Here is a 25972-nt window from a genome sequence, read left to right as displayed (position 1 = left end):
CGGAGCCCCGAGTCGCCGACGTAGCCCAGGGGGCACCTTCATTCGACACTCTCCTGTCACTAGCTCTAGCCCTAACTATGCACATCCCCCTGCCTCTCCCCCTGGGATTCAATCCTGGCTCCCAACCGCCATCTCCCGCGCCACCCCAAACACCCCGTCCAAAAAGGCAAAGACCTTCTGATTGAGAACCCCGAAGGCGCCCACCTTCGACTGCAAGCCCCCCTCGCCGGCGTCCTCGGCGATCCAGCACTCCTTCGCCCCCTCCGGCACATTGACCAACTCCTCGACGATGCGCGCCGTGCTGACCTCGGGGGTGCAGTACAGCCCATGTCTGGCCCCCGTCACGAACACCGGGCATCGCACGCGCGAGAGCACGCCTTTCCCATCGGCGGTGGCAAGCGTATACTGCTGCATGCGTCGGAGCATGTCCGCGGCCCCGTCGGCGCCCAGCATCCAGCAGGTCTGCTCGGATTCCCAGCGCGTCTGGGGGTCCAGCCAGCCGAGGAGACTCGCCAGCGCGCCCCAGAGGGGATCGGAAACGAAGCCGCCGGCCACAAACGTGTCGCTCACGATCTGCGGCATCCGCCCCTGGAGCATGTCCCACATGGCGTAGAACGGGTCGCTGGAGACGCACGCCTTGATGCGCGCGTCCGTCGCCCCACGCAGCGAGAGATACCCACCCATCGACGAACCCGCCAGCGCGATGCGATCCACATCCAGGCTCAGCGTCGGTCGTGCCGCCGCGTACCCGACCAGGTAGTCGAGCACCGGTGAGACCACCGCCTCCCAGTCCGGTCGGAACGGCACCCCGTGGCGACGGAGGACGATGCCCTGTCCCGGGCCCTCGAACGTGAGCACCGCGTACCCCAGCTCCAGAGCCGCCATGGGAAAGATGTAGAAGATCTCCTCCTGCGTCGCGTCCCCACCCACCGTGTTGATCAGGATGGGGGTCTTCGCGCCCATCGAAGCCGGTCGTTTCGTCGGATGGGGCAGGTAGAGGTACGCGGGCAGCATCATGGGCGCGGTCCCATCGCCCGCATCGTAGGGAATCTGCAGCCGTGTGGCCGTACAGTCCAGCAGTGTCACCGCGCGCCAGAAGTTGGAGATCGAGTTCTCCGAGTCGATCAGAATCCGCGGATCCGCAGCGCGTCCCCCCTGCAGCATAAACTGCGCCGCTCGCTGGTAGTTCGAGGCGCGGAAAAATGCCCGTCGCGCCGCGAGCCGGTTCTGCGATTGCTCGGCCGCCAGGGCCAGCGCTTCTGCTTTGTCGGCCGCCTCCGTCCAGGCTGCGTACCAGCTGCCGCGGTCGAGGTCTTTCACTTTGCCGAGCGCCTCGAAGAATTCGGCGATCTCGCCGCCCTCGTGCGCGGTGAAGCTGAGCAGGCGGAGAGCCTCGAAGTTGAAGAAATCGGATTTGAACAGGCGGTACATGGTTGGTGGGTGACTGAGTAGTGTAATCCGATGGTGATGATAATGGTGATTATGATGATGATGATGATGATGATGAAATGATTCTTGGAAGGACGGGTTGTAGGTAAATGAGCTGCCTGTCGGCGAAGACAGAGCCCTAACTCGGGGGTGCCTACTCTCCGCGCCGAATCGGGGGTGTCTGGGAGGGCCGAAGGGAGTGAGAGAGAGGACCGAGTCAGCCTGCTCAGCCATAGCATAGCCCTGATAATATGACCTTCATCCGATCCACGTTAACAAGTATTTTCCCGCCTCATCCATCTTCCTTCCTGGCATTCTGCATCCCTCCATCATGACCACCGCTCCTCCCACCAGCGGGCCCCGGATTCCCCGCATCCAACGTGGCCTCGTGGCCACCGGTCCAGGGAACTTAGCCCTGAAGCCCGTGCCTGTCAGCAAGCTCGAAGCCGACGAAGTCCTTGTCCGCACCGCAGCGGTGGCCCTCAACCCATCCGACCACAAACTGCTCGACCAATCCACCACTCCTGGTGCCATTGCCGGCGCCGACTTCGCAGGCACGGTCGTCCGACTCGGGTCCCCAGACAGCCATCTCCACATCGGGGACCGGGTCCTGGGCTGCGCCTTCGGGTCCAACCCCGGAAACCCGGGCAACGGGGCGTTCTCGCAGTATGTCGTCGCCGCAGCGAGACTCTGTGTGCGATTGCCGCGCGAGATGGATTTCCCCACGGCGGCGTCCCTGCCCATGGCTCTGTTCACCAGCGCCTTCATCTTCCGCTCGTTGGGGCTCGACTTCGACTCTCCCGTTGGCAACGAACCCGGGCGGAAGAGTAGGTCGGCGGTGACTGACGCCGGAGAAGAGCCATTCGTCCTCGTGCACGGCGGCGCAACCTCTACCGGCACCATCGTCATCCAACTCCTCAGTCTGGCAGGGTACACGCCCATCGCGACGTGCTCGCCTGCCAGCGCGGAGCTCGTGCGCAGCCGTGGCGCCGTCGCAACCTTCGACTATAATGATCCCACGGTCCGCGACCAAATCCGACAGTATACCCGTGACGGTCTGCGGCTCGCAGTCGACTGCATCGGTAGTCCGGAGACAATGGCGCTCTGCTACGGCGCGATCGGTGACTATGGGGGCCGGTACGCCGCGCTGGAGCAGTATCCGCGTCGGCTCACGATCCGGCGTCGTGATGTCCAGCATGATTGGATTCTGGGCTGGACGTTGCAGGGAAAGGAGGTTCTGTTGGGCGGCGCGTATTATCGGCCTGCCAGGCCTGACGATCGGTTGATGGGTGAGGCTTGGGCCGAGAAGATGGAGGGGCTGTTGGCTACAGGCAGGCTGGTGCCTCATCCGTTGGATGTGCAGAGGACAGGGGGGCTATCCGCGGTGATTCCGAAGGTGGATGTGTTGAGGAAAGGGAAGGTGAAGGGGTCCAAGTTGGTTTTTGTCGTGTAGATAGAGTGAGGTGGTCGCGATTCCGTATTATATATTTATCTTCAATCCAGGAATGAACGCAGGAGTTAGTGAATGAGAGATTACCGAATATTTTGAGGAGTGAAATGGAAATTTGTTCCTTGGTTATTTGTAGTTGTTGTGATAAATATATCTTCACGGGTACCTCCTCTGGGTTATCTTGCACTCCCCACAACAACTGAGCAAAATGAGCCTTTCAGCTCATAAACTGTTGATCGCGCATTTTATGACGGTTAAACTGGTTGACGAAAACAACATTACCAGGTACTTCTGAAACAAGTCTGTATGGAAGCAAATCTGAATATTAAGGCATCATGCATTCATTCTACAGTCCCAGTCCCTACCCATTTACCCCAAGCCAATAGATCGACTCCGGAACTCCCCTTAATTACTCCTGGGGTGAATCCTCTAAACCTTCTCCTGCGTCTGTCCAGGTGCAGGTGAATTGACACCCGCCTCGCTAGCAGCAGCAGTCTCTTTGTTTGCGTTCATCAGCTTCTCCGCATCCTGCTGCTTCTGCTTCTCCTTCAACTTGACGTTCCCCTCGACCACCCTCCTCAACTCAATCTCCTTCTCCAAAAAGATCAACGCAAGACCAAGGCCACAAAATGCCGTACAGACAATCCACACGATCTTCAAGGCATGCAAATACGCCTCCCGCACCTCATGCTGCACCTCCGGTGTCAACGAACGGATATACTTGGCCGAGATGTGCGCATACGCCTCCCCTCCACCGAGGTACGCTCGCACGGTCGGGTCGGAGATCGTGTCTGCTCGGGCATTAAATTGCACGTTGAAGATGGCGGAGGGGATGGCAATCCCCCAGATATTTCCGAACGCGCGGATGAATGTCCAGGTGGAGGTGGCGGCGGGCATGAGCATGGGCGGGTGCGGGGCCTGGACGGCTGGGAGGAGCGTCGTCATGAGACATCCGCCGCCGATGCCGGCGATGAGCTGGAAAATGACGATCTCGGCGAGGGAGGAGTCGAGGCCTAGGTAGATGTATAGCCCCGACGCGAGGGTGACGGTGGCGAAGCCGAAGAAGTGGATGGGTTTGTACCGTCCGACGCGGGAGAGGACTTGGCCGGAAATAATGGCAGCGGGGACGCCGATCAGGACGGACGGGAGGAGGAGAACACCCGATCGCGAGGATGAGGTGAGCTTGACCGCTTGGAAGTAGACCGGGAGGAAGTAGAAGCGCCAGATCGTCAGCATGGACATGAGGAAGGTGATGATCAGGGCGGCGGCGGAGGTGCGATTGGCGAACATCTTCGGCGGGATGGTGGGTTGGATGCAGTACGGGGAGGATTCCCAGGCGGCGAAGATGCCCAGTCCGACGAATCCAAGGACGAGTGGTACGATGATGCGCCACGAGGACCACGGGTAACGTGTGTTGGCCCAGGAGAGAGCGATGAGGATGGACACCACGGCCGCGACAATGATGGCGTTTCCGACCCAGTCGAGCGAGCGGAGCTTTTGGCGGATGCTGGTGCGCCGAACGAAGGCAACCTGCAGGAAAAGGAACTGCATGGCCAGGGTTAAGCCCGCGATTGGCAGGTTGATGTAAAACACCCAGCGCCAGGAGATGTACTGCACGATGACACCCCCGATTGGGGGCCCCAGGGCCGATCCGACACCAAAGATGGCGAAGACGAAACCGATGTACTTGCCCCGATCACGCATGGACACCAGGTCGGTGATGATAAGCTGTGTCATGGCCGTCATCCCTGCGGCCCCGATGCCCTGCACCAGTCGCCCGGCTATCAGCATGGCCGTCGACGAGGCGCCGCCGTTGATGCCACTGCCCAGCAGGAAGATGGACACCGCCACCATCGTGGGCCACCGCCGTCCCAGTACCTGTGCCAGCTGCCCGTACAGAGGCAAGAAGGCCGTCATGGTGAGAAGGTACCCGTTCTGGATCCAGATGTAGTTTTCGCCGGCGTTCAGATCATCGGTGATCGAGGGCAAGGCAGACGATTGGATAGTCACGTCCAGACCCACCAGTAGGTTGCCCAGCGCGAGCGAAGTCAGAACTGCCCAGAATCGCCAGCCCTTACCTGCTGGCTGGTCTAACCGGGGTGGCATTTGTGGTCGTTGTGGTTGCGGCTGCCCCGAGCCCGGGCTCGCGATGGGAGCCGGGGGCGCGCGTTGAGCATCTGTCGGTGTCTGCGACATGGTAAAGCTTGCAAGAGTAAAGCTACTTCCGATCGCGCAGCGGGCTGGTCGGGAGATTTATAGGTCATTATCATAGTGGCATAAGTGGATGCATCTGTGTTGTTTTTTTTTAATATCAAACCGACTGACCTGGCTGTGTTGGTGCATGCGTAGCATACGTGCGAGGTCAGATCGACAAGTGCCTCGAATCCCCCCTGCAAGCGAAATGGACTTTGCGGCCTTTAACTCCGACTATTTCCACCAGGACCGAGACCAAAACCATGCCTGGCCCTGCCATGGACCTCGGCTGAACCGCCTGACAGGGATCAGCAGTGGTGCCCAGTTAGGGCTGCTGCGTCGCCGACCGTCGCCGACCGCCGAATCGGGGAATCAACCCCCGACACCCCGACATCTGCCTCGATGCATCACCTGTTAGTACCCATGCCTACAGACTTACGGGCATATCAAGGGTGCAGGGAGAACAAGAGGCCGCTAAGAAGAAAAAAAAAAACAACACATCAGGCCATTGAATCCCTCTTTCACCATGTCAGCCAACCAGTCACTCCCCCATAGTCCACCCACCCGTGGCCTGGTGGACAGGCTCGTCCACCTGGACCTAACAGACGCACTTCTAGCCCTTGGATCCGCATATCTCTGCTATCAGATTGCTTGGGCCATCTACGTGCTCCACTTCCACCCACTGGCCAAGTACCCCGGCCCCAAATCGTGGCTATTCACCCGCATCCCCTTTGCCCGCGGCCTCCGCACCGGCACTCTCATCCACCGCATGAAAGCCCTGCACGACCAATATGGCCCTATCGTCCGCTACGGAGTCAACGACCTCTCCTACGCCGACGGCCAAGCCTGGAAAGACATCTACGGCTTCCACGGCGGCGCCGCCAAGAACTTCGACCGCGACCCCCGATTCTACCAGCCCGCCGTCAACGGAGCACACAGCATCCTGTCCGCCAACAACCTGAAACACCCCTACATCCGACGTCTCCTGGCCCCAGCATTCACCGAGGCCGCTGTCCGCGACCAGGAATCCGTCCTGCAGCACTACTCCAGCCTCCTGATCACCAAGCTCCAGAGCCATGCTCGCAAAGACGGCCCTCCCCACCCGGTCAACCTGACCGATTTCTACCAGTTCACCACGTTCGACGTCGCCGGAGACCTCATGTTCGGTGAGACCTTCGGCTGTCTGGAGCGCGAAGACTTCCATCCCTGGCTCAGTGTGATGCGGGCGTTCTTCCGACGCCTATTGATCGGCGCCTCGTTTGTGGCGCTCGTGCCCGCCGTTCGGCCATGGCTGCGCTATCTCGTCCCCCGGCGTCTCCAAGAAGCCACGAAGCAGCGATTCGCCTTCACGGTGGACAGGATCGATCGCCGCCTGGCACAAGGCGAACAGAATGACCGTCCCGATTTCATCACCCATATGCTCCGCGCCAGTGACCGGATGGGGATTCAGACGGCCAGGCCGGAGATCGACTCGACCTTCGACGTGTTGGTCAGTGCTGCTTCCGAGACCAGCTCGACCGGTCTCATCGCCGCGACGGGGTACTTGTTGCGGAACCCTAAGGCGCTGGCGCGGCTGCAGACTGAGCTCCGGGATGCCTTCCAGACGAGCGACGCAATCACCCTAGCTGGTGTGTCGGCCATGCCTTTTCTCACTGCCGTGCTCAAGGAAGCCATGCGTCTGACTCCCCCGTCACCTACCCTCCGACCCAGGGTGGTTCCAGCGGGCGGTGCGGTCATTTGTGGGCAGTGGGTGCCGGAGGGTGTCTGTGTCGGTATACCCCACTGGTCTACCTACCGCAACGCGAACAACTTCTCGCGCCCGGATGACTTTCTCCCGGAGCGGTGGTTGGCTCCCGAGGATGGAGGTATCGTACTCGAGCGCCACGAGGTCAAGGCGTTCAACCCCTTCTCGTACGGCCCGCGCGGCTGTCTGGGTAAGCCGTTGGGGTGGGCGGAGATGCGCCTTGTTTTGGCCAAGGTGCTCTGGTATTTCGATCTGTCGGAAACGGGCCCGGGGAATCGGTGGGAGCTGCAGCAGTCGTTTGTCGGGTGGGATGTTAAGCCGCTTATGGTGGCGTTACGCGAGGTGTCTTAGAATTTCCCCGGTGGAGAGATCAGGAAAACTGTCATGGGGTGCGCGTTTTGTTGGTTTGGGGTAATCTGTGGCCCATCTACTCTTACGCAAATCCTTGGGAGGTACAAGAATAAGCTGCTCTGGAGCAGTTAGGGGCAGTATGGCTAAGCCGAATGGAACACACCAAGTTGAATTTATGTGGTTATGCAAGATAGAAATTACTAGAGGAGTGGAAAAGACACAAGGGGGTTCGGACCAGATGGGGAGTAGGATGAGATGCTATCGCGAGGATGGTAAGGCTCGCACCCACCGGGAAAGCGGCGAACAACTGGGGGCGTGCCCTATATTGCCTTTCGATATAAGTTAGATGCACGGTCAAGCTTTTGACTCATTCCGTGACTTATACAAGTTCTGAGAGATTTCAGGCATATAGCATCGAGTTCCTGCTTAGCTGGAGAAGCGTCTACATAGCTAGCACAAATAGCGGGCTCCACTGGGTTAGTAGAATTTGAATCGAATTGAATCTAATGGTAAAGAAGACAAAGCAGCATTTGCGTATGAGTCGATGAATTAGATATCTGACGGGCCCGCCTTCCGTATCGGGAACTCTATGTGGCGTCATCACGTATCAGACTGACCTGGATGAGCGCACTGCTCAAGTCATGATTATGTCCCGCATTTATGGTCAAGCCTCACGGGTTCTAGCATGGCTTGGTGTTGCGGATGGAAAGTTTGAAAGGACATATGAGATGTTTAATCGTATTGAACAGAATGAAGAATTCCAGTCATGGGTAGACGGAACAAGCACCCAAGATGGGGCATTATGATGATGTTCTAGGGTTCTTCCAGCGGAGAACCACAACTCATCGCAACCACCGACCCCCACTTGACCCCATTCAACTTCCTCTTGCGACATCAAGATGGGAATGTCTTTCATCCCATTGATTTTACGACCGGATTATACAAAGACCATCCGAATCGCATGGGTATCATCCACAGGGGACTTTACCACTTCTCGCAATGGTACTGCTCCTGGTTCAACGTCCCCTTCGACCACCACATCATACAGCTCCCATTCGGGCTGGTGATGAAATGGACAGATCGGACCAGTGTGGAAGAAGTGGTGTCGATGCAAATGGTTGAAGCCGCGGGGATACCCGTTCCCAAGGTCCTAAGTTGCGGTGGACACCCAAATGAGTTTTTTAACGGGAAATTTTCTATCCTGATGACAAGATTGCCGGGCATTTCTCTTGAGAACACCGATGATCCGCTGGACGTTGATGCCGAGGAGCCTTGGCTGGAGGAACTGAAAACTTGTGTATGCTCCATGCGTTCATGGTGCCCCCCAAGTCCAGAAGTCATATCCTCGCCGATTTAAACATGTCTGCGAAGTTCCAGAGTTCCCGATCATGTAATGGGCCCCTTTACAAATCACCAAGGACTATACAAACATCTCACCTACCCGGCTTCAATGCATGGGTTCGAATCACCCACAAAATACAATGAAGTTCTGACACTTGCGAATCGGCTCGACCAACGGCCCTATCGAGTCGTATTTACTCACGGGGATTTCAAGGCGCACAGCATTCTCGTTGAATGACGATGGACATTTATCTGGGCTCTTGGATTGGGAATCGGCAGGCTGGTACCCAGAATATTGGGAATTCACAACGGCTATGCGGTTTGGTCGCAGAAGCTGGTGGTTCCAAGTGGCTTCTTGGATGGGAGGCGACCAGTATCTTTCTGAGTTGGAATCTGACGTTGCTCTAAACCTTCTGACTGTCGATTCATACATCGCCTTTTGAAAGTTCATTTGCGGTGTGGTTAGAAGAGGTCTCTCACGACGGGATAACGTCGCAGCCTTGCTTGCATCCTTGAGATAGTCCTTCTCATCCGGGGTGTTAGACATCATTATAACAGAGCCTACATGCCCCGTCTCGAGAGTGGGCCGTGCTATTGACTATTTCTTTGGGAAGGCCCATGGTAAGGCAATGTGAGACAGGGTCTACCGGTATTGCTGTCGCAAGTCTCGATAGAATTATACTCAAAAGAACGTTACGAAATGGAGAGCCTGGAACGTTTCTATCGAGGAGTAGGATCCATTTATACAAGGTCATTGGCGCTGTTAATCCCCTTTCGAACATTTTTAGTCTGACATGTGAGGCAACAGTATTAACACAACGCGACGACAAGCAATAACAAGCAGCACAAAGCAACGGCGAGTAATAAGAGACAATTGATCGAAAGAAGAAAGCAGCAAGGAACGGTCAACAATGGCGGCAAGAAGCAATCCACTTCATGGTACAGTCCCTGATACCTAAGGGGTTTGCGATTTGAAAGCAACTTGAAAACACAACTTCGATCTAACAACGGGTCGTGGCTGATTGTTCCCCGCAGCCGCATCGCTGTACTCGTTTCCAGTGTCCAGACATTCCTGCTGCACCGCCTCGACCAAGGTATACGCAACTATGCCTCTCAATAATAGAAAGAAGTGTGGGGGTACAAGACTATTCATTCATCATATATACATCACTACATCACATCATATCCCCACCTTCATCCTCCACAGTCTCCATATCCAAACTACATCTGAAACCTCAAGGCCGCGCCATGCCTCTTCGCCTTCTTGGCCACCGGATTCGGCCCATTCAGGGTGGTATTATACGTGGCCGACTCATCCAACACCTCCCACTGAATAGTCGCATTCCCCTCACGGTACGTACTCTTGAAGGGACCCTTCGTCTGATACCCAGGGGCCACATCCACCTTACCCGTCGCGACATCCTTGCCGCCAATCACCCGCGAGAACATCTCCAGCGCCAACAAGGGCTGGTAGAATGGCACCTCGTGCCCACTCTCGTAGACACGGGTGAACGCGAACCGGCCCGCCTGACGCACCTGTCCGTGGACGATGCCATCCGAGGTCGAGATGTTGGTGTAGCCCGCAGTGCTGAAGTTGGCGGCGCCGACCTTGAGAGAGACGGCTTCTCCACCGAGCCAGTTGCAGTTGTAGTCCGCGTCGCCGGCGTACATGGCGACCGTGACGCCCTGCTCGAGGAGCTTCTTCACGTCCTGGGTCGTGTTCATTACACGGCCGTCATCGCCGGTGGAGGAGAAGGCGAGGCCGACGGCGTTGTTGCTCTCGGTGTAGTTGATCGGGACGCCCAGGGCGGCCTGCACGTCCGCGCGGTTGAGGTAGTCGACGTAGAACTCATACGGGAAGGGGTCCGGGGTGAGTTCACGGAAGTCGTACTCGTCGCGGCCGAGGTATTCGTCGTAGATGGACTCGACTTCGTCGGCGCAGAAGTCGTCGGCCGTGCTGCAGATCTCGTCGATGCCGCGGGCGGCGCAGTCGTAGAGCTGGTCGAGGCAGTTGCCGGGCCCGTACAGGTTGTTGTACAGCAGGGAGCTGATGGAGCTGTTGTAGGGCAGGTAGTCGTACGTGTTGCCGGGGTACACGGTGAAGTTGTAGTAGGCCTGGTACTGGATGATGGGGTCGTACCAGCCGTTGCCGATCATCACGCTGGCGAGCTGGACCTTCTTGGCGCCCTTGGGCAGATTCGCGTTTTGCTGCTCGATGTACTCGTTGAAGACGGGGCCGTAGTGCCCGCCGTAGCTTTCGGTGGTGAAGTGGAAGCTCTCGCGCGAGTATTGGGGGAATGCACCCATGAAGCCTTGCAGGGCCTTGTAGAAGTTCGGGGCCGCGTTGTCGGTCGTGTTGGCGGTTAGGCTGACGTTAGGGTAGGAGTAGGTGCCGCAGGACATGTCGGTCGCGTATTCAGGGCAGTAGGGGGAAGGCAGGGCGATGACGTTGTCGGTCGAGGGGTCGACGTAGCCGGGCACCGGGATGCTGTAGGAGAAGCCTGTCTGCACGGGCTGGTCGATGTACAGCATGTTGCTGGCGTTGGACCACGAGTACGGGTTGTTGTACACCGTGCCGTTGATGTCCACGCCGCAGGGGCCGTTCTCTTGGAACAGACCGATCATGGAGGATGATCCGGGACCTGGGGAGGTTAGTATGTGGTGGTTGGGCTGTGGGGGGGGGGTGAACTTGCCTCCATTGATCCAGACGGTCAGGGGAGCTTCGGAGGGCTCCTGGTTGCGGGCCTCGAAGAACCAGAAGAAGATGTGCTCGTTCTCGGCGACATCGACGTAGCCGGAGAAGCTCTTCACGCTGGGATCGGTCTCGCAGATGCCATTGGGCACCTGCTTGTAGCGAACGGAGAGATCGAGATGGCCCTTGGTCTGGGTGAGGTTCGAGGGGGTCACGAATTGAGCCTGGGCGGCACCCAGGAGGGCCGCAAACAAGAGAGACCGCATGTTGACAGGGACGGGCAGCTAGCTGGAAGATTCACTGGACGACCGCGGCCGTCTTTTATGTATGGGAAGCTGTTATCTCGCGGCGAGGAGGCTGGTCGTGGGGGGTCTTTTAGGGCAGTGGACCCCCGGCCGTCCCGGATCCAATCGGACGGGCCTCAACATCGTCACCGTCCCGCATTCCTCGGCCGCACAGCAACCCACCCTCAAGGGGCAGCTTCATCCGTCCAATCGATGGCCGGCCGGTTATCTCCAGGTTCCCCCAAGATAACCCGACCAGGCGCGGATTGGTTCGGATCACGCCACTGGCGGGTGGACTGGTTCTGAATAACTTCAAGCTTTGGCCGCTTCTGCCCCGGCGGACGCCGATGCACGCCGGCGGAGTCACTGGGAGATGCGGTCAAAGTCCGCTCGAGAGCCGGCATGTTCGCGGGGAAATGCAGCTATGCCATCATCAGTTACGTAAATTGCCCTCGTTCATTCACGGCCCAGGCGGCATACTTATCGGTGGATGCTTGGAAATACCTACTAATATATGACGATCTGGAGCTGCATCATTTGATGAGCACTCGCCTGATGTTGCCACCGGGCGGGAGAGGTAAAAACCGTCTGATTATATTATATCCACAACATAACAAGGGCCCTCCCTGCTGCTGTGCCTTCCCTCAAACCTGGATTCAGCGATTTCTGCTACTGGACATATGCTACTTGGCAGAGAATATCAACACTGTAGCAATTGATTGTCTCTAGGAGGTCAACACTGCCAAGGCACGGAGTGGATGAATTCCACGATGCAATTCCATTTGCCAGTTGACCCTTCGGATGGAAAACCTCAAATCTCTTCTTCAGCACAGCAATATGCATTCTGAGAATCTGCACGAAGTACCCAGCCAACCGACCATGAAATATGTTCCGGAAGAAGTAGGAATCGCATGACAGAGAGAAGTATGATATGTGCCATTAAGAAAGGTCCAAAGTGCCGTTTTGACAGGATGATCACTGCGCGAAAGGAGGACTTCATTCAAAGCCTTTACACCTCTTATGTACTAACCGAGGTTCGTTCAAGATAGACCAATCGACACTGCTAGAATTCACCGATCCCAGTAGATAATCAGAGAGAGATCCTTGGGAGAGGACTTCTAAACACCCGACTCGTACTGCTCGTAATGAGTAGTCTTCCACTATATAGAGCCGTAGGTACGCCGCTAAGCTCCCTGTCAACATGGAACGGGGTATTTGCGACACCAACTCGTCTCTTTACGATAACCAATACACGGTCATTCAAGAAAAGCCCTCCCGCCGTGTCAAACGGAGGAACAGCCCTTGGATCTTCACAAACCACCTACATACAATTAAATCAGTACTGGTCTGATAAATTCAAACCAGTTTATACTACCAACTCACCAGCAGCTTTCCACAATATCGGCACTAGGATCCGCGAATTCCATATCATTTTCGAGCAATAAGCACGGCAAAAGCTTGGTATGTCAGCAAATGTCAGAAGCACAGTTGAATACTTTGTCTCTCACCTTGGAGATCTCAATCAAACTCAAACCTAGAGCCAGTCAGCGTCGCTCATAAGGATCAATTCCCGCCACAGAGATTGAAGAAGACACACTCTTGCCCAAACAGGTTCGCGATCCCGCCCCGAATGCAAGGAAGAATCGTTCTGCTATCTGTCAGATATGGCAATTCCTCATACAAGGGTCCATAGTGGTTAAATCCCACCTTTTACATTTGCATCATCCTCGAGCCACCGATCGGGTCGAAAGGTATCCGCGTCATCCCCGAAGACCTGCTTGTTCCGGTGCACGACCCATGGGTTGGCTCCGATGACGGTCTATCCCACTTTAGCATATCAATTATTCCAATCTCACGAAGGCCAGGCAAACTCACCCCACCGGGAAGATACTTCCCATCTACCGTAATGCCCTCCGCCGGCACAACCCGTGGCATGGACATCCCAACGGCCGGATGACACCGCAAGCCCTCATGGATACAAGCCTGCAAGTAGGGCATTTTCCTCGCGACCTCCCACGGCACCAGTCCCCGCTCAATGCTCCCCTCCTTCGCCTCGGCCAGAATCTCATCCACCAGCCTCGCTTTGAAATCCGGGTACTTGCACAAATAATACAGGATCGCCCCGATAGAAATAGCCGTGGTATCACTCCCAGCAAAAATATTGCTCGATGCCATCGACAACACGGCCGTCCCATCGAACTGCTCCGGAGTTTTGCGATGCACCTTCATCAACTTCTCCAGGATGTCTCGGTGCGCGCCATCCCTGGTCTTGCGCTGTTCGACCTCCTTCGCTGCGATCTGCCGGAGGATGCCATTCCGGTTCGTGATTCCGAGGTGGTTTCCAATCCACGGCGCCAGCCAATCATGCACCCAGTATAGCCAGGGCACCTGTCCGATCCACGCGGCAGACTGAAGTGCACTTTCAATCTGCGCAAAGGTTCCTTTATCGTTGGCCGTGTCAAGGAAGCCGAACCGTTTCGAGAAAGTGAGTTCACCGATTACATCTATCAAATAACAATAATCAGCCCACATTCCCCCTCCCCGAGTACCACAACCCCCGAATATATCACCAATTACCAAACGCAAACAACTGAGCCCAATAGCTCATATCGATCCTCTTCCCATCCACCTCCCCCAGCCGATCAAGCAACACCCTCAACACATCATCGAGATACGGCTCCAGCTCCCTCAACCCGCTCATCGAGTAAATCGAATTCACGAATCGGCGCTGCGACCCATGCACCTTCGCGTCGCGCTCGGGAAAGAGGTCGAATTTGCGTCGACCCTGCCACACGCTGTACCAGTCGCTTTTCATGAACTTGGATCCGACGCCTGTGTCTTGTTCGTTAGATCACGTGGTTTGGTTTCACGCCGGACACCATCCGGACAGACACTATCCTCCACCGATGCCCATGGTGACACAGCCCCGTGAGGTCGGAGTATAAACGAAACGAGACGACACGAAACGATACACGAACCGTAGATCTCCTGGATCGCCGATGGATCGGACGTGCTGACCTCCTTTGGCCCTGTGCGGACGAGGGCGCCGTGCTTGTCGTGGAGGTGGATCATGGTGCGGTGCATGTCGCCGTTGAGGGAGTGGTTGATCATCCAGAGGGGTGACCAGCGGGCCCAGAAGGGTCCCGGGATGGAGGATAGAGGGTCCAGGAAGTGGAGGAGGAAAGTTGCGGTGGTGGCGATGAGGGCTGCGAGGAGGAGGTAGGAGGATTGGTCGGTTAGGCCTGGCCATAAGACGGCCAGGGAAGTTAAAACCATCGTCTATGCTGAAGATGCTTGGGCTATGGCGGTTATTGGCAAAGGTGAATATCAGAGATGGAGAGAAGAGAGAAGGACCAGGCTGAGGGGGAGGCAAGAGATGATTAATAAACCCTGTTTGGATCGGCTGGTTTAGGCTGATGCGGGGGAGTGGAGTCCGCGGGGAAGGGCCGTGTGGTACGACATCAATATATGCACCGAGGTTCGGCGAGAATCCAAGGGCAGTGATCAATTGTAAGAATATCAGAAGTATCAGTGTTCAAGGTTTGGTGAGGCCTTGGAAAATGCAATATTGGATTGAAGGGCAAATCAATCAGGAAGAATCTCCATCATCTCCGAATCATCTATACCACGAGGTACAGTGCAGATACAGGATAGATATTTCCAACCAACTCAAGAATCCACCGGCCTTGAACCCTTCTCCGCAGTAAGCAAACCAGATCCTGAATCATCCTTGTCCATGGCATTCAGTAACACTGCTACGGCCCTATCGCTGCCCATTTCGGCTGCCACCGCGACTGCGGTTGCGCCGGATGGAAATCGCTGCGAGACAATATTGGGATGTCTCCGGAGCAATAGACTGATGGCTTCAGGCTGGTCGCTTTGAGCGGCTACCAGCAGTGCCGTCCAGCCGTGTATGCTGTATGCTTTGGTACTCGGGATCATGACGATGGATGCGGAATCACGACGCCGTCTTTCGAGTCTGTCGCAGCACTGCATCCACATTATTGACTGGCTCTAACGGGATGACTTTTCTCTCGGTGATCTCTTCGTATTCCCGGATGGCTTGTTGCCAGAGGGGGCCGAAATCTGATGGGGGATCCACGTCCACAGGTGTGAGAGAATCTGAGACTGCAGGGGTGGCTATTGCAGTGAGCATAAGATGACCTAATGAAGCTCGTTGCCTGCGACCGCTGTCGGCAGATATGTCAGTGATGCTGTAGATTGAAGAGCGCTTCTCACGAGGCTGATCCGCCGCTTAGCAGCTGACATACTTATGCCGTCGAGCCGAAGATGTGACGCTGATGAGTTCTTTTCTCCTGAGGCTGTCTGCAACTGGACATCCGAGCTGGGGAACAGAACAAGTACGACCAGGCGATATCGCGTCCAAAATATCATCCCAGCCGCAGTCCACTTGGTACAGCCTCGTCCTAGGTTGGCTGATAAGCCCCATGACGCAGGGTTGGTCCCTGAAAAAGCAATATCCTGTTCGTCAATTGAAACTGACCAGGCATTCGGTATATACGCTTCATACTTCGGGGGACATAGGAGCAGTCCACGAGACTTACATACCCAGCAGTATAAGAGACTTACATACCCAGCAGTATATCGGGCATGTTGTGGGAACGAGGAGTAGGCTTGGTAGTTTGAAGTTGGATTTAGGGTTTACCAGACATAGTAAACAGGGCGGCGGTCTTGACTCTTGATGGGGCGAACGCTACCTATGTTTGGGACCGAAGTAACTTACTGGTGCCCATTGTTTCGTGGAGTATTCCCGCATACTTGTCAGTTCTGTATCCGGGGCAGACAACGTGGATCTAACAGCTTCAACGGCTATCGTCTTTCTTACTATTGTACTTTCTTGCGAACAGACAACTGGAAAGTCCTGATTATCATTTTACCACCCATGGCGATCGCAGAAAAACGATCTCACCACATGACAATCGCAGCCAAGCAAAGTCTTGCTAGAAAATGGGTATGGGGCCTTCAAGAACAATAAGAGTCACAATATAGTACTCGCGCAATTTCCATTACTAAAGAGCAGCATCCTCACCCTCCGAGTCATCGCAGATGGCGGCCCAAGGGGGGGGGAGGGGGGGATCAGATTAGATCAACCAGACGACGGTGAACCACGGGTAATGGCCGGTTAGCCCGGTGCTAAAGACGGCCGACAGACAGGGACAAATTTAGCAATGATGTCCCTCCCTGTCTTGGGCCGTGCCTGTCAGTATCACCCACGCCCCAACAAAGTACAAGCCCAAACCCAAGTCAAGTTGTCTGGGTATCTCCAGGCAGGAACTAAAACTCTTCCCGGAAGATATTATTCATAGCAGGGGTTTTAAAATGTCAAGTCAACCATCCTGTCTTGAAGTTTACTCAATCCGTTGTTTCAACTTCCGAGTTCCTGCCGATCTGCCTGTCTTACTATCGCATCGGCCCCTCATGCCGTCCAGATACAAACAAACGGTCTGTCTCCGTAGACTAACTAACCTAACTACCTAGATAGTCTAGTTCATCCCATCCATCCGAGTAAGTACGTACCCCCCTTCCCCTTTCCACCGCTGGTCTTCCCCTTCCGCAGTACACTCCAATTAACCAACCCTTAACCCTTCAACCTTCATCCTTCTCTCCGAGTCCGATCCAACCACAACCACGCCCAACCCAAGCCGACCATCCCTCCACCAAACTGCTCAAATCCATGGCATGACACCAACACCCCAGCCCTCAATCCCCCGGCATCCCCCCCCTCCTCCCTTCCATTCACATGTCAACGCCTACATCCACGTACTAAGTACCACTCCGTAGTAAGACATCAATCCTAGCCCCACAGTCCAAATATATTAAAACCACCCTTCACCACCAATCACACCCCAAAACACCAGTGCATGCCCGGACCACCACCATCCCATGGATGAGGGGCACCCGCCCGCTATAGGGATTGAAAGCTCCCCGTTTGGCTCCGGGATGGGTTCTTTACGGAGCGTGGGCCGTTATGGAGATGGTCAGTGGTTGTGGACTATTGAACTATCGAGACTACCTAGGCTAGGGCTCGGAGGTGATGGGTGTGTCCTGTCCTGTCCTGTCCTGTCCTGTCCTCCGTGCCCCATGTTCCGTCCGCTCGTTGTTGCAGTTGGTGTCGGTGTCGGTGTCGGAGTCGCAGTCGCCTGATGAATGTTTCACCGGGGTTTAATTTTAGTTAATTTATTTGGAAGGGACGGGTTGCATTGCGCAATGCTCTGCAAGGCCAAGAAGCACTCGGGAAGATCGACTATATAATCTGATATTCTGTCCGGGAACATTTCCCAGATCTGTTCTCCTGTGTAGGGGTTCTGAAATCCATTCATCCGCTGCATCCTGCCCACTGCCTGCTGCAATCATGATGTTCTCCCGAACCCTAGCAGCTACGGCTGCGCTCTTCCTGGCCGGCTGCTCCGCGGCCCCAACGCAGCAGCTCTACCCATCTCCCCAGCGCAGAGCCACCACTCTCTCAGAGAGCATCGCCCCGGCATACAACGTCTCGCTGTACTACGCGGCCACGAACTCTTCCGCAGCGGCCACTCTGAACGCGCAGATGAAGCTCCCCACCGTCGTGCTCGATGACATCTCCACGATCTCCTCGGTGGAATGCACGGACTCGGACGTTTCAATCACCTTCTCCAGCAGCAGCGCCTACGAGCAGAGCGTGTCGGACTGGTCGGCATCCGACCTCGTTCTCCTCACAAACAACATCGAGTCGTGCTCCTCCGTCAACTCGGGTGGTGTATACTCCGTCAGTGCGCTGTCAAACGACAGCACCAGCCTGACCATCACTGCCTCAGCCACTGCGAGCTCTTTCCAGGATGAGGCAGAGCTGCTGTCTATCGTGTTCAGTTGCACGGCAGCCGCATCCAATAAGCGCGACGTGGTGGTCACGCTGTCGGACGAATGGTCCGGCGAGCTGGTCAACATAACCGATCTGACTATCGACGTGAATGATGTCGACCTCAGCACCACGATCGATCTCAGCGGCGGGGTGGATATCGATCTGACTGATCTCACTGCGACCACGCTGTACCTGGAACTCGATCTCAGTCTGTATGCGGATGTGAGCGTCACCGCGGAGGCAAAGGCGTCGTATTCCACCGATCTGTGGAGTTATACCTTCGACGCGCTGGATGTGTCTGCCCTTGACATCGCCGGCATCCTCACCATCGGACCATCTCTCACTTTCGGGGTCGGTGTTGAGTTCGCTATCTCCGGCGAAGCGACCGCCACTGCCGATGTATCGGCGCAGATTGCAGACGGGAAGGTCTACCTCGATCTGCTCGACAGCAGCAAGTCGACTACGTCTGGTTGGACGCCCACGTACGGCGCGTCGGCGAATTTGTCGGCGGAGGTGGATGCGGAGCTGAATCCGTTTGCGGATGTCGATTTGTCGATTGGGGTTAATGTGCTTGATGGGCTGATTGATCTCACAGCGGGGATTGAGGCCAAGGCGGAGATCGTGAATGAGTTCTCGGTTGATGGGGACCTGGATCTGAGTACCAGCACTGGGGTGACGTTCTCCCAGGGGAGTGGGGACTGCGTGAATGGGTACTGGTTTGCGAGTGACTTTGTCTTTGATGTTGAGGCGTCCGTGACCGATCTTTTTGATGATACGTTGTACACGGTGACGGTCCCGATTTATGATACTGAGTGTATTGCGTTTTGAGGGTAGAGGGTTCAGGATGATGGGGGATATCGTGGGTAATGTGTCTCGGCGCTGTTCTGCGACTGTTGATATGTCTTAATCACCTCTGGCCGTGTATGACCTCATAGCCCAAGCTCTGTATGGGATCAATATCTGGCATTGATTCAATGAATAGACCCGAAAGCATCATCGCAACGAGCCCTTAACAGATTCCCAATCCAAACGCAACATGCCTCACTCCCAACGCAAAAAGAACACTCATTGCAGCGGCCAACTCCGCCAACCGACCCACCACCCCTCTGCCCCCCAGCCTCCGGCCACAACGACGTGAAAAGCCTCCTCACCTCCTCCGACGCCGGTCCAACCATCCTCTCCCGCGGCTCCACGGGCGCAAACGACGCCCAAGGACTCCGCGAAACCCTCTTCGCCTGGACGCCCACAAACGGCACCCGCTCCACCAACCACGGCGACCCCAACCAACTCAGCAGTCTATGAAGATCGCCCTGTCTGAACTTCCAGAGCCTGGTGGGTTCACCGTGCGCATACGCCTGGTTATAGTGGCCATAAAGCGGGTTGAGCCGTACCTCGCACAGGCGGCGCGTGGATTGGTTATTTAGTATGTGGGAGAAGATGGCTGTGGCGAGGTCCTCGTCGATGGCGCAGTTGATGACGCAGTCTCGGACATGCCAGACGGGGATGTCACGCCAGTGGGTGGGGGAGGCTTCGAAGTCGGAGAGGGGACGTGGGGGGGAGGGCGAGTTGGTTGAGGTGACGGCGGGGAGGCAGTTGAGGACTAGGTCTAGGGTTCTCAGGGAGGGGAATTGCGCGAGCGCGGTGTAGAGGGCTGTTTCTGTCCGGGATCCTCGGTCGCGCTGGATCCCGATTCTCAGGTCCTGTAGGGCGGGACAGCGGGCGGCTATTTGGGCGATGGAGTCCGCGGAGAAGAGTTGTCCGCTGCTTCCCTTGTGGTTGAGGCGGTAGTGCTCGTAGTTGGAGAATTGGTTGTTGCCGTGAAGTTTGAGTCCGAGGAGGGATTGTCCGTGGGTGTTAAGGATCAATGCGTGGAGGAAGCTGGGGCTGTACTGGCCTAGGAGGCAGAGGTGTTTGAGTGGCGGAAGGCTTGCGAACATGGTCTCCAGGGCGAGGAAGAAGCCTGGGTCTTCGTCCGGGGTGGGTGGGTATATCGCTAGGGTTAAGCCTTCGAGTTGGCTGAAGGGGCTTATTTGTGCGATGGCTCGAGGAAGGGTTGACTCCTCGATGCACCCGATTGTCCAGGCTTTGAGCTGTGAGAAGTCAGTAGCCGCGTGCCAGTCGGCGAATTGCCTGGTTGATAGCCTGGTCTGGATGCAGAAAGAAAGCGAATCCAGACTGGCACGTGGGGAGCGTGCTGGCAGCACCTCTGGTAAGTCCTCTTGTGGGTCTGGATTGTCCAGATAGGCATCGCTGATCCCATTAATCCCATCAATCTGGACGCCGACGTGTTTCAGATGTGGCGCGAGGGCAGTAAATTTCAATAGGCTTCTATCGGGAGGCTCGACATATTGTCTGTGTTTTTCATTTTCACCGTATCTCAAATAAATGGCATGCAGCGCGGGCGAGCTCAGCAGTTCCTCTTCCAAGGGCATTTTCCGTAAAGGGGTCGTCGACTTCGACATGGACAGTCGACACGCCGGATGATACTGACGGAGGGCTTCGAGCAATTCTGACGGATTCCGATACCGGAGGAGAAAATTGAATTCCGTCAAACAAGGAAGTTCGCGGATGAGATCGACCAGAGGTGGCCAGCTGCCCCGGTAGCCGAATGTTCGGGGCATCGTTTGGTTCCCCGAGAAGAAGTCGCGGTAACGATGGACTGGGGCGAAGCTGATCGTCTTTCTGGCTTTATCGTCGGGCACAGTGATGAGGCTCAGTTGTCTCACGTGCGCGAGGATAGTCTTGTAGCTGAGGAGCTGGTCTATCTTCTCGAGTAGATCCTTCTCGCTTATTGTTGGACAAATGACCAGATGTCGGAAGAGGTAGGGCTGGGCGACCTGATTCCAGTCCCGACTGAGTAGGCTTAGGGTCTGGAGGCTCTCTCTGGAGAGGTCGCAGCTCTGTTGTTCAGTCAGATCGAAGGTCACTGTATCGTGCACTGATCACTTACACATCCGGATATTATATCCATAATCTCGCGCGGCAGTCGATCCATGATTGCAGGAGCCGTGGATCCCTGCCGGGGTCCGTTTCTGGAGCCTGTAAGCAGGAAGCCAAAGCAAGATGAAGTCAGATTCGAGGCTAGTCACAGCGATCCTTTGCACCACCACTGCTCGGATTAACGTTTATCCATCTATCTAGTGAATACTCATCGAAGACCGCTCCTGGTGCTTCTTGTCAACCTCCCAGTATGTCCTTCCTGTTAAATATGAACCCTCGGGTGCGTTTATTGTTGACAGTGCTGGACCATCCCCAGGGCCACGGCAAGTGGAGTTCTTCTTTTGCCTCCATGGTCCGAACACATATCATCAAGAACAGCGTCGACAATCAACTACCCCCTCTCCGCAGCGCGCCGTATCGCCTCGGCCATATCAACCGGCATACTAAAGAAAGGACTATGCGACGCGTCCAGAGTCTCCGTACGCATATCATACCCCTTAGCAGTCTCCTCCACCATCATCCTCTGCACGGCCATCGGAATGGCCTCGTCCCGCAGACAGTACAGATACGTGCTGGGGACATGCTTCCACGCCGCATAGGTACAAGGAGAGAGGAAAGTCTGATAGCTGTGCGTCCGCAGCGCCGCGACCGCACTCTTAGTTTGGCCCTCCTCACAGTCATTATAGAACACGAACTCCGGCGTGTCGGGGTCAACTAGCAAGCGGTCCTCCGCAACCAAGAACCACGGAAGATCGTTCCCCCCAAACGCGCTGATCAGCGAATCGCCCTCCGGGATGACGAACGAGCAGCAGAAGAATAAGTGCGAGACGCCGCCGGGTAGGCCTTGGGACTTCCGTGTCGCCATTTCTAAGCCCCTGATTGCTTCGTTTGCTGGCAGTGCTCCGTACGAGTGCACAACCACCAGCACTTTCCGGCCTGCGTCTGCGGCTTTTTCGATCTGCGTGCGGATCTGGGTGACGTCGGGGGCGAAGTCGAGAAGGGGTGTGGGCGCGTTGACGGAGGGGAGGTGCACCTTGTCGGTCTTGTAGTGGGCGGCTTCGAGGACTTGCACGACAAGGTCAAAACAGTCTGGATTGTGCCAGGCGCCGGGTACGAAAAGGATGGTTGTTGAGTCGGCCATGGCGATTGATGATGGATCCAGTGGTTCATGATCCCACTCTGCCCGTCTGGATACGCGGCTTTATATGCTGCGGAGTCAAGACGACCGGTTGCGGACAACTGCCGGCCTGAAGATCGATGCTTCCCTGGTACTACTTCCGATCAGCTGGTCATGCAGCCGGATATGGGTAGTATCTTTGACCACTGACGTGCCAAAGTGGCCGCGGTGACGTCTGCGAGTACATTGCCCATATTGGCAAGCCCGATCGCGATGCATGGGGTTGTCTTTATTGGCGGACAATTGCTGCATAGACGAGGGAAGCCCTAACAGTACCACAACCCTGGCGGACTCAACGATTACCAGGTACGGCTAGTGATGGGTTTCAGACGCTCAGGCCTCCAACGGAATGCAAGGTAGCTATCGAGATACCTTGTCTCAACCCCGCAGGATGGATCAACTTGATCACTTGCCATCCAAGTCGATCCCCTCTTCTTCTCCTCGTTGCGATTCGACGTGTTTCCGACTGCAGCCCCTCTTCCATCGAGATTTGTAATCGTCAGCAATCTCATACTCCGTCGTGGTCTAGATCTGGAGCTTTCCAGGCGACAGTAGTTCACTGTTGTAGCCTTCTGCGCTGCCGGCGACGGGTTAGCAAAGCGTCGCCGGAAAACGTATTCGTCGGCTTCATTCGAAACCATATTTCGCATCTGCTATTCCTCCGGCCCTCGACTAGTCTTTTGACAGCTGGAGTAGCCTTCACTTCAACATCCTGTGGGCCTACATGCAGTCATGTGTTAGTAGCCTGACTGGCTTCTAGAAAATCCACATCAGAGATGCACAGACTCCCTTTTCCCCATATATACTATTCCCCGCATCGAGCATGGTTTTGAAACATCATGGTCTCACGGTATTTGGGGTTTTGCACTGCAAGCCATATAAATCAAGGAATGCAGTAAACGCAATCCTGGCGGATCCAAGAGTAATATGTTGCAGTTCAGTCCCCTCCAACCCAGCATACGACAGGAATGCTACATGATGATAGGCATCAAACATATACCAAGCAGATGCAAGGAATGACGAAAACGTTTGTTCAATATATCGAATGGCGACGCCGCAAATGAAAGTGGGCACACGTATAATACAGAAGTTCTCCTGGGTTGATCCATTCTATAGCTAGCCTGCCCCCATCTGCTGGCCACTAGATCTGGTAGGGTCAAAGGCTAGTTCGATGGACCTGAGAATCCGATGAGAGGTTGAATCCCGGATGATCTTTGCTGACGTCCGGGCCTTTGATGAGATTCCATGCAAGCCCTCGCACGGCAAACCCCACGGGTCGGTGTTAAGGGAAGCGCTTATTTGTGATCGGCTTCCTTCTCATCCTGCGCAACGGACTTTCCATCTTCCAGCGCGGCCTTGTCAGAGCCGGACGCCGTCTCAGCATCCTGCGCAACGGGCTTTCCATCTTCAGGCGCGGTCTTGTCAGAGCCGGACGCCGTCTCAGCATCCTGCGCAACGGGCTTTCCATCTTCGGGCGCGGCCTTGTCAGAGCCGGACGCTGTCTCAGTCGCTGGGGTGCCCTTCGACTCGGCGACGCTGGCATCCGGTTCCGCATTTATGGAGCCATCCTCGGATTTGTTAATATTCTCAGAGCTCGACAAGACAAATTTGCGTTTGTTTTTTGTGCTCGCCGCCGAAGGCTGCAATGCCCCCATTAAACTAAAGGCATTTGCGAGGACTTCGTTTGCTGTGTAGTCGATTGGGGAGCGGAAAGACACAACGTACTACAGACCAGTGATCAGCATGAGCGCCCTACCATACCAAGATATCGGTTGGCTACCAACGCCACCAGGAGCATACCGGAACCACAACAGCATTTTCCACATCCCAGACACCTTTCTCCGCTAAAACATCCTGCTGAATGAGCGAACGAACGTCCGCTTCTGAGTCGGCAACAAAGGTGATCAGACTGCCCGTAGTGGGTACTTTCTCGCCTTTATATTCCGGATGCGCAAGACACATATTGCCTGGACATTGGGTCAGCCAACTGCAGACCCCGATGCTGTGATAACTGACCATCTGACACTATTTTGTTCTCCTCCGACAGACGCCTCATCCTCCTGAGGTGAGGGCTAGACAATAGCATGAGCCAAGGTAGACCATCATACAACAGATGCAGATTGAAATTACCCGAGATATCGTTGTCTCAATTTGGCAGTGTTTGGCTTCTCACGGATCATACACAACCACTCCTTCCGCGGCCATGGCTTCGAGGATTTCGGGGTACTGAAGCTGCGTTGCGCGGTGAATGTGGTTTGAAGGAGTCGCGATGGAGTCGCCCTGGCCGATGCAAGGAAGAGCGACATGGCTGCGATGTTGAGTGCCGGCACTAGCAACGCAAAGGGTGGGATGGCGGATGGCGGATGGCGGATGGCGGATGGCAGATGGAGCATTTGGTTACAACAAGCGGGAAGAAGGAAAGTCCGCGTCGGCCGAAAGTCTTGGCGGGAGTGGAGCCAGCCCCTTCAGGCACGCCTCATGATGTCACCTGTTCCTCTTCACTTTCTACTTTCTTTCTGCTTTCCGCTTTCCACCACTTCCATCCTCCCACCTCTTCCGTGGCCGGCCAAATGTCGACGTGATCCGCCCATACGAGATCCCCCCCCCCCCCCCCAGCTGCCCCACCGGCCTCAACAGATGCAGATCGATGTGACTGAACTCCTCATCCACCACCTGTCCCTCCACCGAGAAGACCGACTCCCGCCCCCGCGCCGGCTTCACCGTCGAGCTCGCCGCCTGGTGCAACCCGAGACCTTCCACTCCGATACCCCATACGGTGCGTCAATCGACGTCACGTTGACTGCCTCGATCATGTTCTCCGACACCGTGTTGATCACACACTCCCCCGTGTCTTTCACCGGGCCCGGTCGCGACGAGAACCCCACCATGAACATCGGCGGGTCATGGTCCATCGCCTGGAAATAGCTGAACGGGGCAAGGTTCTCGGTCTGGCCGTCGGCGGACACCGTGCTGATGAAGCCGATGGGTCGCGGGGCGATGCCTGAGACCAGCAGTCGGTAGTTGTTGATCATGGGGCGGTCTGCGGCGTAGGGGTCGATCTCGTGGTGCTTCTTACTCGCGCTGGCGCCGCCGTCCGGTACCCCTTGGCCGTACTCCCAGTCTAGGTAGGGTGATTGGTTGCGTGGTCGAACCGAGGTCTCTTGGATTCGATCTCCTTGAAGTTGCCGTGGTCTTGCACGATCTTGTAGTTTGCTTTCGCGCGTGCTGTCGCGTCATCGGGTGCCGCTGTTGCTGTGGAGGAACTCAGTCGATGATTTGTCCAAGGACGAATGCTTGCTGCCCTTGTAAAGAGGCATTGCCCTGGTGAATCATAATCTCTGCTTGGAGCTGTGAATGTGCCGGAGACCTACTTTGCTGCGGTGGTTGGCGGACGCACCTCACCAACGTAGTCATTTTGATGAAGAGTAATTGACTGCAAAGGCACCTGGCTTGGTTCTGGAACTGCGAACGACTGAGAAGATCTAACTGACTCATTGCGAGTCGCAATCTCTG

General features: G+C 55.8%; 13 protein-coding genes across 13 annotated transcripts; 4 read left to right on the top strand and 9 right to left on the bottom strand.

The window, feature by feature from the left end:
* Nucleotides 1–108: 108 nt before the first annotated feature.
* Nucleotides 109–1431, bottom strand: BO70DRAFT_298901 (alpha/beta-hydrolase; the record flags this gene model as incomplete). Its single annotated transcript, XM_025539621.1, has 1 exon — nt 109–1431. One exon carries the CDS (start codon nt 1429–1431, stop codon nt 109–111), a length of 1323 nt encoding a protein of 440 aa, XP_025396123.1.
* A 328-nt stretch (nt 1432–1759) lies between these two features.
* On the top strand, nt 1760–2881 carry BO70DRAFT_343316 (zinc-binding alcohol dehydrogenase family protein; the record flags this gene model as incomplete). The annotated part of the gene is made up of 1 exon (XM_025541415.1): nt 1760–2881. The coding sequence occupies one exon, from the start codon at nt 1760–1762 to the stop codon at nt 2879–2881; it is 1122 nt and encodes a 373-aa protein (XP_025396122.1).
* A 426-nt stretch (nt 2882–3307) lies between these two features.
* On the bottom strand, nt 3308–4984 carry BO70DRAFT_373775 (MDR family MFS transporter; the record flags this gene model as incomplete). The annotated part of the gene is made up of 1 exon (XM_025544931.1): nt 3308–4984. The coding sequence occupies one exon, from the start codon at nt 4982–4984 to the stop codon at nt 3308–3310; it is 1677 nt and encodes a 558-aa protein (XP_025396121.1).
* Nucleotides 4985–5597: 613 nt separating this feature from the next.
* On the top strand, nt 5598–7166 carry BO70DRAFT_389755 (cytochrome P450; the record flags this gene model as incomplete). Its single annotated transcript, XM_025546104.1, has 2 exons — nt 5598–5645; nt 5718–7166. The coding sequence occupies 2 exons, from the start codon at nt 5598–5600 to the stop codon at nt 7164–7166; spliced, it is 1497 nt and encodes a 498-aa protein (XP_025396120.1).
* Nucleotides 7167–8127: 961 nt separating this feature from the next.
* BO70DRAFT_373789 (uncharacterized protein) lies at nt 8128–8950 on the top strand (the record flags this gene model as incomplete). The annotated part of the gene is made up of 4 exons (XM_025544933.1): nt 8128–8342; nt 8379–8494; nt 8546–8624; nt 8722–8950. The coding sequence occupies 4 exons, from the start codon at nt 8128–8130 to the stop codon at nt 8948–8950; spliced, it is 639 nt and encodes a 212-aa protein (XP_025396119.1).
* A 697-nt stretch (nt 8951–9647) lies between these two features.
* On the bottom strand, nt 9648–11473 carry BO70DRAFT_365320 (serine carboxypeptidase). Its single transcript, XM_025544036.1, has 2 exons — nt 11201–11473; nt 9648–11149 (listed from the first exon to the last, which is right to left on the bottom strand). The coding sequence occupies exons 1-2, from the start codon at nt 11463–11465 to the stop codon at nt 9729–9731; spliced, it is 1686 nt and encodes a 561-aa protein (XP_025396118.1). The 5' UTR covers nt 11466–11473; the 3' UTR covers nt 9648–9728.
* An 893-nt stretch (nt 11474–12366) lies between these two features.
* Nucleotides 12367–14814, bottom strand: BO70DRAFT_343308 (cytochrome P450). The gene is made up of 8 exons (XM_025541414.1): nt 14456–14814; nt 14061–14315; nt 13359–13987; nt 13191–13302; nt 13081–13131; nt 12992–13017; nt 12867–12940; nt 12367–12804 (listed from the first exon to the last, which is right to left on the bottom strand). Exons 1-8 carry the CDS (start codon nt 14757–14759, stop codon nt 12744–12746), a joined length of 1512 nt encoding a protein of 503 aa, XP_025396117.1. The 5' UTR covers nt 14760–14814; the 3' UTR covers nt 12367–12743.
* Nucleotides 14815–15152: 338 nt separating this feature from the next.
* BO70DRAFT_399627 (uncharacterized protein) lies at nt 15153–15933 on the bottom strand (the record flags this gene model as incomplete). Its single annotated transcript, XM_025546873.1, has 3 exons — nt 15153–15453; nt 15503–15673; nt 15755–15933. 3 exons carry the CDS (start codon nt 15931–15933, stop codon nt 15153–15155), a joined length of 651 nt encoding a protein of 216 aa, XP_025396116.1.
* Nucleotides 15934–17856: 1923 nt separating this feature from the next.
* Nucleotides 17857–19170, top strand: BO70DRAFT_389752 (uncharacterized protein; the record flags this gene model as incomplete). Its single annotated transcript, XM_025546103.1, has 1 exon — nt 17857–19170. One exon carries the CDS (start codon nt 17857–17859, stop codon nt 19168–19170), a length of 1314 nt encoding a protein of 437 aa, XP_025396115.1.
* A 79-nt stretch (nt 19171–19249) lies between these two features.
* BO70DRAFT_399625 (uncharacterized protein) lies at nt 19250–21337 on the bottom strand (the record flags this gene model as incomplete). Its single annotated transcript, XM_025546872.1, has 3 exons — nt 19250–19285; nt 19494–21242; nt 21293–21337. The coding sequence occupies 3 exons, from the start codon at nt 21335–21337 to the stop codon at nt 19250–19252; spliced, it is 1830 nt and encodes a 609-aa protein (XP_025396114.1).
* Nucleotides 21338–21568: 231 nt separating this feature from the next.
* BO70DRAFT_126837 (alpha/beta hydrolase) lies at nt 21569–22590 on the bottom strand. Its single transcript, XM_025537993.1, has one exon. The coding sequence runs from the start codon at nt 22421–22423 to the stop codon at nt 21674–21676; it is 750 nt and encodes a 249-aa protein (XP_025396113.1). The 5' UTR covers nt 22424–22590; the 3' UTR covers nt 21569–21673.
* Nucleotides 22591–23754: 1164 nt separating this feature from the next.
* Nucleotides 23755–24765, bottom strand: BO70DRAFT_399623 (uncharacterized protein; the record flags this gene model as incomplete). Its single annotated transcript, XM_025546871.1, has 4 exons — nt 23755–24183; nt 24260–24426; nt 24476–24531; nt 24590–24765. The coding sequence occupies 4 exons, from the start codon at nt 24763–24765 to the stop codon at nt 23755–23757; spliced, it is 828 nt and encodes a 275-aa protein (XP_025396112.1).
* A 411-nt stretch (nt 24766–25176) lies between these two features.
* Nucleotides 25177–25873, bottom strand: BO70DRAFT_399622 (flavin reductase family protein; the record flags this gene model as incomplete). The annotated part of the gene is made up of 3 exons (XM_025546870.1): nt 25177–25540; nt 25612–25711; nt 25831–25873. 3 exons carry the CDS (start codon nt 25871–25873, stop codon nt 25177–25179), a joined length of 507 nt encoding a protein of 168 aa, XP_025396111.1.
* Nucleotides 25874–25972: the final 99 nt, after the last annotated feature.

Source organism: Aspergillus heteromorphus (assembly GCF_003184545.1).
Source record: "Aspergillus heteromorphus CBS 117.55 chromosome Unknown BO70scaffold_29, whole genome shotgun sequence".
NCBI lineage: Eukaryota > Fungi > Ascomycota > Eurotiomycetes > Eurotiales > Aspergillaceae > Aspergillus > Aspergillus heteromorphus.
Note: the sequence above shows the minus strand (reverse complement) of the source record. Positions and strands in the feature narration are given on the sequence as shown.